At 37.3% G+C, this 12739-nt stretch overlaps 2 protein-coding genes across 3 annotated transcripts; both read left to right on the top strand.

The window, feature by feature from the left end:
• The first annotated feature begins 1703 nt into the window (after positions 1 to 1703).
• Positions 1704 to 2415, top strand: LOC114454522 (transcription factor 7-like 1). The gene is made up of 4 exons (XM_028435071.1): positions 1704 to 1762; positions 1849 to 1993; positions 2078 to 2185; positions 2283 to 2415. The coding sequence occupies exons 1-4, from the start codon at positions 1704 to 1706 to the stop codon at positions 2337 to 2339; spliced, it is 369 nt and encodes a 122-aa protein (XP_028290872.1). The 3' UTR covers positions 2340 to 2415.
• Positions 2416 to 5741: 3326 nt separating this feature from the next.
• On the top strand, positions 5742 to 11279 carry LOC114454349 (transcription factor 7-like). 2 transcript variants are annotated; one of them, XM_028434750.1, is made up of 9 exons: positions 5742 to 5851; positions 8708 to 8831; positions 9901 to 9975; positions 10050 to 10313; positions 10410 to 10468; positions 10546 to 10626; positions 10713 to 10857; positions 10942 to 11049; positions 11147 to 11279. In XM_028434750.1, exons 2-9 carry the CDS (start codon positions 8721 to 8723, stop codon positions 11201 to 11203), a joined length of 900 nt encoding a protein of 299 aa, XP_028290551.1. In that variant the 5' UTR covers positions 5742 to 5851; positions 8708 to 8720; the 3' UTR covers positions 11204 to 11279. The 2 variants fall into 2 exon arrangements, with proteins under 2 accessions (XP_028290551.1, XP_028290552.1); XM_028434751.1 differs by lacking the exon at positions 5742 to 5851 and adding an exon at positions 8149 to 8235.
• Positions 11280 to 12739: the final 1460 nt, after the last annotated feature.

Genomic DNA, 12739 nt, shown 5'->3' with positions numbered 1-12739 from the left:
TATTTCTGTATCATTATATTATCAGTGAATTTATATTGGTAGAAGTTAAAGTTATAATGAAATGGTCAACTCACAATATAATATGAAATATGATATAGGGCTCACAATAAGTAATACTCACAATAAAATGTAAAACAAAAACAAAAACAAAAACAACAAATAGATATGTTGAAAAACAGAAGTTCTAAGGACAGTTTAGTCTGTCGCTGTTTCATCACGACACACAACCGGCGGAGCATCCATCTTGTAAACACTGCAGCGTCTGAGCGACTACGGCAAGAGGGACAATTTCATCACGTTTTTAAAACTTTGTTTACTGGATTTTATTTCGTGAACCAATTAATTTTATATGGCAACATTTTGTGATACGAAATTTGGTTCCATTCCCAGGAGAAGTTCTATCTCAGTTATTTATAGAAACATTCTCCTTAAAGAGTAACTAAACACCTGCTTTTTCCTGACCTACCACTAGGAGGGAAATTAAAATGCCTTGATTATGGGCGGGGCTCTTGGAGCAGTAAGACACGCCCAGTCTATACTATAAAATCTCCAATGAACAATCTATGCTAAGCTAACTAGCTACTCAAAATACCTTTCTATTCACTCTTCTCTCAATCCATGATCTTGTTTTCAGCCAATAGTAAAAATCAATTGTAATTTAATCCATTGAGGGCAGTCACTCTGACATTTTACAACAAAATACAACAAATTGAAATACTTTGACTACAATGTTGAGAGTTGGACCAGAATCAATCAACAGCACTACTTAGTACCAAAATACATATGTATTCAGCAGAAAAAAGTGCTTTTGGGGTTAGGTACTCTTAAAAGACGAGGCCTTGGTTCAGTTGTTTTTGGCTAACTTTTGATGATTGATGCCATCCTTGATTAGGTCATTCTTTGTATTAATATTGTGATTCTCTGCATGACTGTAAAATGCTTGTAAAAATCACTGATCTAAATGCTTACATTACTTTAGCCTGTTACTAACACATGATGTCACTGATCTGCTCACTGAGCCTCTTTCTTTCCTCAGATCCTAAATGATATTTTTGATGTAGATTTTTTTGATGAGCAGGCGTTTTTCCGAGATCTGCAGGAGTTTGAGGAGGTAAGAACCTGGACCTTTTGTGTACTTCTGTAGAATTTTCTACTTAATAATGTGACTGTACCCATCACTTTCAGGACCAAACAGTCAATGATGGCCAGTACGGGGCCCAACAGAATCATCTACTCGCATTTCTTCATGATCACACGTACACTGCCCAAGAACCTCAGGGTCAACCAGCCTTCACCCCAATTATGGACCCCTTGCCTGAAGCTGAGCACTGGCACTCACAAAATCTAGGGCCCGTAAACGTCCCTCTAGATCCTAATGTCGTCTACATGCAGGATGCACAATATGTTGAGTTCTCAACCTTTACTACTAATGCTGTGCCTGCTATGACAGTAAGATCTTTAACACACGCCTTCATGTATTTTTGTAGATCTTTGTATTAAAACCATGACGGGGTGTCTAACATGCATGTGTTTTTATGTCTCTAGGATTATGGAATTCCAGTTTACAGTCCAGGGATATATACAGCTCCCACTTTTGGAGGACAGTAAGTAAACCAGCAAACAGACGAGATTAAACGCAGACGTGATTTCTGATCCAGTTTATGTGTGTTTAACTTTGTAGGAATGGGAATGACTTTGGTTTGATGGTTCAACCACTGCCCCCAGTGCAAACAGCGTTCCCAGGGAAGGTCCCAGTCTCACAGTGAGTAATTTTAATCCTACATGTATTTCTTGTGACTGACTCTTGACCGTGCTCTTACACTGTGTATTTGTGATTTGTTCCTTCAGAAAGAAGGAGAAGGTGACGGAGGAGCCATATGTTAAAAAGCCCCTCAACGCCTTCATGCGCTTCCTGAAACAGAACAGGGCGTCTGCGGAGGCGGAGCTGGGCGTAAGGACGAGCGCTGTGGTGAACAAACACCTCGGTGAACGGGTAAGTTAGTTTGTTCCTCCAGGAATCATCTGAGATCTTTAAACTCTGGTCTTCAGTGTGTGTGTGACTGATGCTTTTCTACAGTGGAAATCATTGTCACCAGAGGACAAAGAAAAATATGTTCGTGAGGCCAAACGGGGTGCTATCCTCCACTCCCTTGAGAACCCCCAATGGAGTAACAAAAACAACTATGTAAGTCCCCTCTGCAGACATGATGACACAGCAACCTTAAAGGTGACGGTGAAAGTGTTTTATCAGCTGACTAAACGTTCCATGTGTTTGATTTTAGAGGAAGAAGAGGAAATGCAGATTGATCAAAGTTGTTTGTGCTGAGAAAGTTAAATAATCACCCCAGCATCCATCAGACAGGAATCAGGAAACATGGTTACCACTCAACAACCTACATCAATCATCATCAGCACCAACAGCACTAACCTGGACTTCCTCTCTCTTCTATTGTAAATCACATGTTTTGTAAATAAAATGTGAAATTAAATATTTAAGCTTTTTATTTAAAAATACAAACATGTGAACTCACACACACACAGACCACCTGTTTATACACATGTCTAACTACCTCTTTTTAAATTAAGTATTTACGCAAATAATATGTCAACTATCACTAACCACTAGAGGTGAAAGTTACAGATTACAAGTACTCACATTACTGTAACTGAGTTAATTTTATGGGTACTTGTACTTTTTAAATGATCAACAGTCATTGTGAAACTACAAAAAATTAAATGACCAGACAATCAAATGCATCACATCATAGCTGACCAATCAGATTAAAGGTAATGCACCGCGCAAAAACAGCATTATATGAATGTTATTTTCTCAGTTTTAGAGTTAATAAATTTAACCATACTTAGAGCCTGAGAATTCTTTAAGAATTGTTTATTTTGACAAACTTTTATTTTATACAGATGCCTTTGTGGAAAATAAATTAAGTTCCAATTGTGCAAGATGAGGTCTGTTCCTTTTTAAGTTTATACATGAGATGTTTACTGTATGTAAGATTTATTACCAAAAATAAACAAGGGGGTTGAAAATAACTAGTAACTTTTGCTGTAATATTTAATTGAGCTACTTTTTAATTATACTTGAGTATTTTATGTATGACTTACTTCTACTTGTACTTGAGTACAATTTCAATCAGTATTTCTACTTGAGTAGGATATATCAGTACTCTATACTCCTCTGTTTACTTAAATAACATTTATAACAGAGTGATTTATCACCTTCTAATAACAGGCCACACACATACAAGAGCCACACTTGAAAATCAACAAATACAAATATGAAGCAGTTTTTTAGTTGAGATAATACAGAATATCACAACAGGGACAGTGAACAAGAGGAATAGTCACACAGTTTAAACAGTCTACAGTAGTTTTACTAAAGTTATACACAAACCCCAATAAATTAAAGAAAAAGTGCAGTTTCCATCAAATTTTAAATAAATCAAAAATTGATACTTCAAATCAAGAATGCCGAGATACTACATCCCACAATGCAATGTACCAAACTTTTCCACCAATGTTAATGTTTACAGTGGAGATCAAAACAAAGTTTCATGCAACAGTTTCAACCTTTTCCATCTTTTTTTCACCTACAATCCATTTAGCGTGTTTCCTTTTGATGAATATATAATGTAGGCTGATCAAACAATGGGAGAAAAAAATGGGAGGAGGAAATGCAAATAAATCAATGCAGTGGACGCAATGCAATTCATCAAACCTAGAACTGTTTGTGGTGACTGTTTCTGCTCTGGAAAATAGTCTGACTCACAGACAAGTGCAAACTCACACACAGAGATCATGGCTGCAGTGAATGTTGACACAATACACAGCGGAGATGAAAAAAGGATCCAGTTAACCTTTCTAATACAGGATAATAATCTAAATAAAACAATTGTCAGTATTAACAGCTACTGAAAGAGACTGCAGCGTAAAGTGTGTGTGAGGAGAGAAACAGCTGAACACCCGAGGTGGCGCGTGTGAAGTCCTGCATAATTTACGCAGCAATGGCACAAGGTTCACATCCGAGTGTACGTGACACATCACTACTCAGGAGCTCAGACCTGCTGGGTGATGATCAGTTGATCATCTTCAGTTGCTGCAGACTGATTTATCTGTTGCTGCAGTAACTCTGATCAATGGCATCAACAGATCAATAGTTTGTGTCCAAAGCTGTTTCTGTTTCCATGGACTGATAATAGCAAAGTTAAAGGACCTGGAGGAGCAGCCACATTAATTTAGGGGGAAAAATAACATTACATTTTGCAGTTTATTAAACAGCATTTGTATTTGTTTATTTATATTTTTACATTATTGAATATTTGTGCAGACAGAGAAGTCCACCTGCCTCCTATTAAACTTCTTCAAATGTCATTTTGTGCTCCTGTCCACGTTGAACCAGCAAAATGTTCATTTAAATAGGGCGGTCTCAACCACGTCTACACACACACCTATTAGTGCTGCAATCTTAGTGAATGTTTTAGATCTTTGAGTTCAGCTCATGAAAAATGGGAACAAAAACCAAAGTATTTCTTACATTAACCCCCCCCCATACATTGTCAATATTGACACTTCGAACCCTTTTTACCACTTTTTCCATCTATTTTTGGCCACTCTAGTTAGCAACTTTATACCAATTTTTGTCTTTTAAATCCCATTTCACCACCTTTTCCACCATTTTTAGTGGTGGTCTCTAGTCTCTGGCACCTATATTTTGGGGGTTGCGGGCTGAAAAGGTTGAGAACCACTCATCTAATGGACAGCATGTGTGAGTGACTCCTGTTGTGTGGCTTGTTTTGGGGAAGATCTGGATTAGGATGCACTCAGCGATCATCTAACTGTGCTTTTCATGCTGTTGTGAGGAGTAATGAAAGCAATGACTCCTAAAAACGAGTGATAACCTGACAAACAGGTTATCAACACTGGTGTAGTCCAGGGTAAACACGGGTATTTAGTAGGTTTTCAGTATCTGACTTGTTGAAGAACGACGAGAGCCGTTCCAGAATGTGAGTCGACTTGATTTAATTTCTTAGTAAAAAGCAGCACCTGATTGGCCAACACAGTGAAGGGGAGGAGCTACACACGCAGCATTGCGAGCAGGGCACTGAACAGAAGCAGAAAAGAAGGGAAATATAAAACCAAGATGTGGAACTATTATCACTGAGAGCCAGAATCCTTCTTCCCTGACATCAAGCAACAGATGTTTTGCAAATATGAGAAATGCCTAGATTTCCAAAGTGGGGTACGGGTACCCCCAGGGGTACACAGAATGTCATTAGTTTAAGTGAATAAAAATGAAAAAATGGTGAAAACAATAGAAACTAGAGTTTCAGTCACACTTATTGAATTATTATTTTGGCTAAAAAGTTATTGAATCAATTCAGATCAGATCATTCTAATCTATCTATAAAGCAAGGAATCACTGTGTGTGTGTTCCTCTAATATCTCTGAGAATCAGCTTCAGATTGACCTGAGACTTTCAACATGGCTGCTGCTTGGTTCAAAGGTGTGCAACATTGAATTGTTTGGACTGCAATGATACCAGTAATTATTATTTTATAAAATTGTCTTAAATGCAGAACAGCTCATTGTTGACAGGTAGTCATAGTAACTCAGGGTAAGTTAGAACAGCTCATTGTTGACAGGTAGTCATAGTGACTCAGGGTAAGTTAGAACAGCTCAATGTTGACAGGTACTCATGGTAACTCAGGTTAACTTGAAAGCTGCGTAGAATCTACAGGAGTGACTACACAAAGGGCTTTTAAAAACGACTAAATTGGGTCTAATATCTTAAATATTGACCAACAGGTGTCCTCAGTGATCAACATTTGTAACTAAGGTGAGTAATAATAATAATAATAATAATAATAATAATAATAATAATAATAATAATAAATAATAAATAGAAATAAAAATAGGCTTTCACTATATACTAGTACAGTGCCCGTCGGAAGTATGTATTCATATAGGGGTCCATTCTCCCGTCTGGACTTAAGCGCTTTTTCACACGCCTGCACTTCTCGCCAATGCGTATTTTCCGGTCCAGGCTGCTGGCACGCCCACCGCCTGTAAGAAGCCAAAAAACGCGTATGTGTGAATGACGGCGTGTTGTATACAAATCACGGAACATGGAGTTTTCCCAACGCTTATTAATGTCATTGAAATCTGTGAAAATGATAAAGTTCACTTTTAATTTGAAACGCCTTCATTGATAAACAATATAACAGGTTGATTTGATCAGATTATTGCAGTGTGACTGAGGATCGGCCGCATTCTGTCTGAGTCACAGTTAAAATCTCTTTCCTTGATCTTCATCATCATCATCGCTGTAAAGCCTGACTAAGTTAGATGTGCTGGAGATATGAGGAAATAACCTGGCCGCAGAGCGTCCCGCTTTAATACAGAAGGATGTTTGCAGTAAAACAGAACTATTGGCTTCCATAATACACAGTTTTAAAAATCCATTGTTTATAGTGACCTGAGCTGAGCCTCAATAAAATATGTGTGGGAACAGTTTGTGTTCCATCCTCATCTGCATATGACAGCTTGTTTCACTCTGTCGTGGATTAAACTGTGACTTCACGTTGGACATAGTATGAAAATAGTGTAATACGTCTGTCAGAGTTTTAATTAATCACGCAGCAGCAGCTGAGTGATCACAGCTGCTGTTGCGTGACGCACGAGTCCGTGTGGCTTCAAATGTAACTATGTCTATATTTTTAGTGCAATATAATGTTTCACCTTATTGGGGCGCTGCACTTATTCCAGGGTTAGAAGCACATAAGAGGAAAAGGAATTACACACACCGCAGAGAAAAAAGCCAGATTTGAATGGGAACACCCACATTTCAGGGACGCTCAGCCCACAGTGTGTAACCGGGATGAAGGCGAGCAGCTACTGACTTAAGTACAGGGGGAGAATAGCATACAGCCAAAAACAGCGCCGCTGTGTGGCTTTTTGGACTTACGCACATGGGAGAATAGAGCCCATTGAGGGAACTTAAGTAGAGCGTGCACAATTTCCCTGATTTAATCCTGATGATAGATTGATAAATAAAGTTTGCACCAATGCGGCAGTTTAGGTAGAATCTGATAAAAGATACAAATTCGAACAAATAAAACTAATTATTTCGCATTTAACATTTCTTAGTGCAAAGGTGCTTATCGTGTGTGTGTGTGTGTGTGTGTGTGTGTGTGTGTAAAAAAACAACAAAAATATGTTTAGAACTAAACATAAACTTTCTTCTGTAGATTCTTGATTTTTTTATTTTGCCATTGAAAGAGGCCATTACGTCTGAAAATAACTTCACTAATCAATCAGTCTTTATTTGTAAAGTGCCATTTCACAACACGTGTTATTGCAAGACACTTTACATAAAGCAGGTGAAAAGACCCGTTTGTTATCTAATTACTTCATGACTTTGATGCTTAATAGACCCACATTTCATAAATGAATTTTGTCCTGTATTGATCAATGTTATATCAAATTTAATTAAAATCACATCAATTTAACTTATGTGATTTTTAAGTTGTTGTTTTTTTTTTAAAGAAAATTTAATTTGGTTTTTAATGGGGGGGTAGCTTTTGACAAAAACAGTCGCACAGAACAAACTAAAATTTTGCAACACCAAATTAGTCTAAAATAAAGGATGCACACATCAGGGTCATGTGGAGGCTGTTACAAAAGTTTCAGGTGGAACAGACACCGCGTCAGTGAGAAATTCACTCCACAAACACATACACACACGCAGACGCTTCTTGATTTATTAGATAGATATGTAGCCTATATTACAGTGCTAAATATTATGCTTTGCAGAGTGCATTTAGTCGACTAGCCACACACACACAAACACACATTATATCATTATTTTTTATTTTAATTAGTTTGGACTATTATTTTCTAATTGTATTTGATATAATTCGGGGCAGGCACTGTTCGTAGATGGCCTTAGGCTACTGAGTCAAATTAAAGTGATCGTTATAGAAACCAAGTGTTCCATATTTCTGGGTTCCATAGTAACCTGCACAAACAAACCAACTTGGCTTTGAAGTGCAGCAAGTATTCATCTCCAGCATAGAAAACCTTAATTCTTCAGTTATTTCAACAAAAATAATAAATCTCCCTTAATAGATTCCATATTAATTTGTTATTTAGAAAACTTTGTTTTATCTTCAGCAAAAGTTTGCAAAACAGCATTCAGACGACTTTTTTAAACAACTCAAAGTAAGTGATTTTAAAGTGAGCTTATGCTTCCAAACTTAATGTGACAGTGACCTGCTTCCACTGGTTTCTACATAAACATGCTAAAAATGATCAATACAGAGAAAATGCAATGTAACCCTTAATGATATCAATGAGATGTTTTTCAACTCTGCTGTGCTTAGCATGTAGTGTGGTAAAATGTTAGCAGCTGTTTAGCAATCAACCATGTTATTATTGAACCTTGGTTAGTGTGTGAATTATTACACTGCACGTCACAGTTAGTGTGTTCATGTTTCTGTTTGTATCATGTTTACTGGAAAGACACAATATATGAGCCAAATAAAAACACACTGCAGAGATAGAGGCAGAACGTCACTGTTAGACATGATGGAACAGATAAATTGAATAGTTTAGTTGAAGGTCTCTGCAAGGTGTTGTTCCCATACGTGAGCCTCAGCATCTGATTTATTTCCTTTGCTTTGTTTCACATCAGCATAAAAGTCATCATGAAGTGGAAAAAAGAGGACTGGAAGCATTTCCATTCTGAAGGTTCAGATAAGTTAAACAACCCCAGAAGACAATCTTCTCCTGATCTTCTACAGCCAGTTTCTAATGACGTAAGACATCACCGAAACACAAATTATGCTCTATATTTCTGTATCATTATATTATCAGTGAATTTATATTGGTAGAAGTTAAAGTTATAATGAAATGGTCAACTCACAATATAATATGAAATATGATATAGGGCTCACAATAAGTAATACTCACAATAAAATGTAAAAAAAAAACAAAAACAAAAACAACAAATAGATATGTTGAAAAACAGAAGTTCTAAGGACAGTTTAGTCTGTCGCTGTTTCATCACGACACACAACCGGCGGAGCATCCATCTTGTAAACACTGCAGCGTCTGAGCGACTACGGCAAGAGGGACAATTTCATCACGTTTTTAAAACTTTGTTTACTGGATTTTATTTCGTGAACCGATTAATTTTATATGGCAACATTTTGTGATACGAAATTTGGTTCCATTCCCAGGAGAAGTTCTATCTCAGTTATTTATAGAAACATTCTCCTTAAAGAGTAACTAAACACCTGCTTTTTCCTGACCTACCACTAGGAGGGAAATTAAAATGCCTTGATTATGGGAGGGGCTCTTGGAGCAGTAAGACACGCCCAGTCTATACTATAAAATCTCCAATGAACAATCTATGCTAAGCTAACTAGCTACTCAAAATACCTTTCTATTCACTCTTCTCTCAATCCATGATCTTGTTTTCAGCCAATAGTAAAAATCAATTGTAATTTAATCCATTGAGGGCAGTCACTCTGACATTTTACAACAAAATACAACAAATTGAAATACTTTGACTACAATGTTGAGAGTTGGACCAGAATCAATCAACAGCACTACTTAGTACCAAAATACATATGTATTCAGCAGAAAAAAGTGCTTTTGGGGTTAGGTACTCTTAAAAGATGAGGCCTTGGTTCAGTTGTTTTTGGCTAACTTTTGATGATTGATGCCATCCTTGATTAGGTCATTCTGTGTATTAATATTGTGATTCTCTGCATGACTGTAAAATGCTTGTAAAAATCACTGATCTAAATGGTTACATTACTTTAGCCTGTTACTAACACATGATGTCACTGATCTGCTCACTGAGCCTCTTTCTTTCCTCAGATCCTAAATGATATTTTTGATGTAGATTTTTTTGATGAGCAGGCGTTTTTCCGAGATCTGCAGGAGTTTGAGGAGGTAAGAACCTGGACCTTTTGTGTACTTCTGTAGAATTTTCTACTTAATAATGTGACTGTACCCATCACTTTCAGGACCAAACAGTCAATGATGGCCAGTACGGGGCCCAACAGAATCATCTACTCGCATTTCTTCATGATCACACGTACACTGCCCAAGAACCTCAGGGTCAACCAGCCTTCACCCCAATTATGGACCCCTTGCCTGAAGCTGAGCACTGGCACTCACAAAATCTAGGGCCCGTAAACGTCCCTCTAGATCCTAATGTCGTCTACATGCAGGATGCACAATATGTTGAGTTCTCAACCTTTACTACTAATGCTGTGCCTGCTATGACAGTAAGATCTTTAACACACGCCTTCATGTATTTTTGTAGATCTTTGTATTAAAACCATGACGGGGTGTCTAACATGCATGTGTTTTTATGTCTCTAGGATTATGGAATTCCAGTTTACAGTCCAGGGATATATACAGCTCCCACTTTTGGAGGACAGTAAGTAAACCAGCAAACAGACGAGATTAAACGCAGACGTGATTTCTGATCCAGTTTATGTGTGTTTAACTTTGTAGGAATGGGAATGACTTTGGTTTGATGGTTCAACCAGTGCCCCCAGTGCAAACAGCGTTCCCAGGGAAGGTCCCAGTCTCACAGTGAGTAATTTTAATCCTACATGTATTTCTTGTGACTGACTCTTGACCGTGCTCTTACACTGTGTATTTGTGATTTGTTCCTTCAGAAAGAAGGAGAAGGTGACGGAGGAGCCATATGTTAAAAAGCCCCTCAACGCCTTCATGCGCTTCCTGAAACAGAACAGGGCGTCTGCGGAGGCGGAGCTGGGCGTGAGGACGAGCGCTGTGGTGAACAAACACCTCGGTGAACGGGTAAGTTAGTTTGTTCCTCCAGGAATCATCTGAGATCTTTAAACTCTGGTCTTCAGTGTGTGTGTGACTGATGCTTTTCTACAGTGGAAATCATTGTCACCAGAGGACAAAGAAAAATATGTTCGTGAGGCCAAACGGGGTGCTATCCTCCACTCCCTTGAGAACCCCCAATGGAGTAACAAAAACAACTATGTAAGTCCCCTCTGCAGACATGATGACACAGCAACCTTAAAGGTGACGGTGAAAGTGTTTTATCAGCTGACTAAATGTTCCATGTGTTTGATTTTAGAGGAAGAAGAGGAAATGCAGATTGATCAAAGTTGTTTGTGCTGAGAAAGTTAAATAATCACCCCAGCATCCATCAGACAGGAATCAGGAAACATGGTTACCACTCAACAACCTACATCAATCATCATCAGCACCAACAGCACTAACCTGGACTTCCTCTCTCTTCTATTGTAAATCACATGTTTTGTAAATAAAATGTGAAATTAAATATTTAAGCTTTTTATTTAAAAATACAAACATGTGAACTCACGCACACACAGACCACCTGTTTATACACATGTCTAACTACCTCTTTTTAAATTAAGTATTTAAGCAAATAATATGTCAACTATCACTAACCACTAGAGGTGAAAGTTACAGATTACAAGTACTCACATTACTGTAACTGAGTTAATTTTATGGGTACTTGTACTTTTTAAATGATCAACAGTCATTGTGAAACTACAAAAAATTAAATGACCAGACAATCAAATGCATCACATCATAGCTGACCAATCAGATTAAAGGTAATGCACCGCGCAAAAACAGCATTCTATGGAGTAGGGATGTAATGGTTACCGGTATCACGGTAAACCACGGTTACATTTCTGAAGGTGAAGGTTACCGTTTATGTCTTAATTACCATGGTAACCCCCGCGGTCGATAATCACGGTGTGGAGAACTCGTGAAATAGTCTCTATCAGTCTCTACGCATGCGCAACGTGTGCTTCTTATGTTGTGAAGAAGACATGGCGGAGGGAGGACATGATACTAGCGCTATTTAGGCATTTTTTTAATTTCAAAGAGGATTGAATGAAAATCTTCACAGCGTTTCTCTCCTACACACACACACACACACACACACCAGCTCTCTCTCTCTCTCTGACAACATGTCAACAAATGTTAACGTTTAGGGTTTCTTCAGCTTCAGGTTTGTTTTTACTTGGGTTTACTTTTTACTTAGTTATTAAACAGAGTTGTGGTAAACATGGGTTCGTTCAGACGTAGTGCTTTGGTAGAGAACGTTATGTTTTTGTCTGTCGGAGATATTTTTTCTTTTTTTTTAACCGTCAGTGACTTCACTGAGTGTCTGACACTTTCTAGCTGTATTTAAAAAATAAAGGTAGTAGTGGTATAAACTTATTCAAGTTTACTTAATGTGAAATTACTCCACTTTTTTTTATTTTTTTTTTACTGTGGTCATTATTGCATTGTTGCAGTTTTGAGATTTTTTTAATTTTTTATTATATTGTTTAGTTTGAACCGTTTATATATATATATATATATTTATTTTTACTGTGGTTATTGTTAATGCTGCACAGTTTTGAGAAGTCTTTTATTTACTGTATTGTACAGTTTTTTATACTTAGTTAATGTTACTTTGCAGTGTTTTGTTCAGGTTGTTATTGTTAAGACTTTAATTTATAACAAATCTATTTAAATATACATTTTGGTGAAATTTTTTACATTTTTCAGTGTTTTTTCAACATTTTGAAAATACTGATAAACGTAATTATTTTGATCAATAACCGTGGTGTGAAATTTTCATACCGTTACATCCCTAATGTGGAGGTTATTTTCTCAGTTTTAGATTTCATAAATTTAGCCATACCCT

Source organism: Gouania willdenowi, chromosome 20 (genome assembly GCF_900634775.1).
Source record: "Gouania willdenowi chromosome 20, fGouWil2.1, whole genome shotgun sequence".
NCBI classification, from domain to species: Eukaryota; Metazoa; Chordata; class Actinopteri; order Blenniiformes; family Gobiesocidae; genus Gouania; species Gouania willdenowi.
This window is presented reverse-complemented; position numbering and strand designations above follow the sequence as displayed.

Coding starts and splice junctions, on each gene's coding strand:
- LOC114454522 (XM_028435071.1), top strand. CDS start 1,704: ATGGTTCAACCACTGCCCCCAGTGCAAACAGCGTTCCCAGGGAAGGTC. Junction 1,994..2,077: donor ACAAACACCTCGGTGAACGG/GTAAGTTAGTTT, acceptor GCTTTTCTACAG/TGGAAATCATTGTCACCAGA. Junction 2,186..2,282: donor GGAGTAACAAAAACAACTAT/GTAAGTCCCCTC, acceptor GTTTGATTTTAG/AGGAAGAAGAGGAAATGCAG.
- LOC114454349 (XM_028434750.1), top strand. CDS start 8,721: ATGAAGTGGAAAAAAGAGGACTGGAAGCATTTCCATTCTGAAGGTTCA. Junction 9,976..10,049: donor ATCTGCAGGAGTTTGAGGAG/GTAAGAACCTGG, acceptor CATCACTTTCAG/GACCAAACAGTCAATGATGG. Junction 11,050..11,146: donor GGAGTAACAAAAACAACTAT/GTAAGTCCCCTC, acceptor GTTTGATTTTAG/AGGAAGAAGAGGAAATGCAG.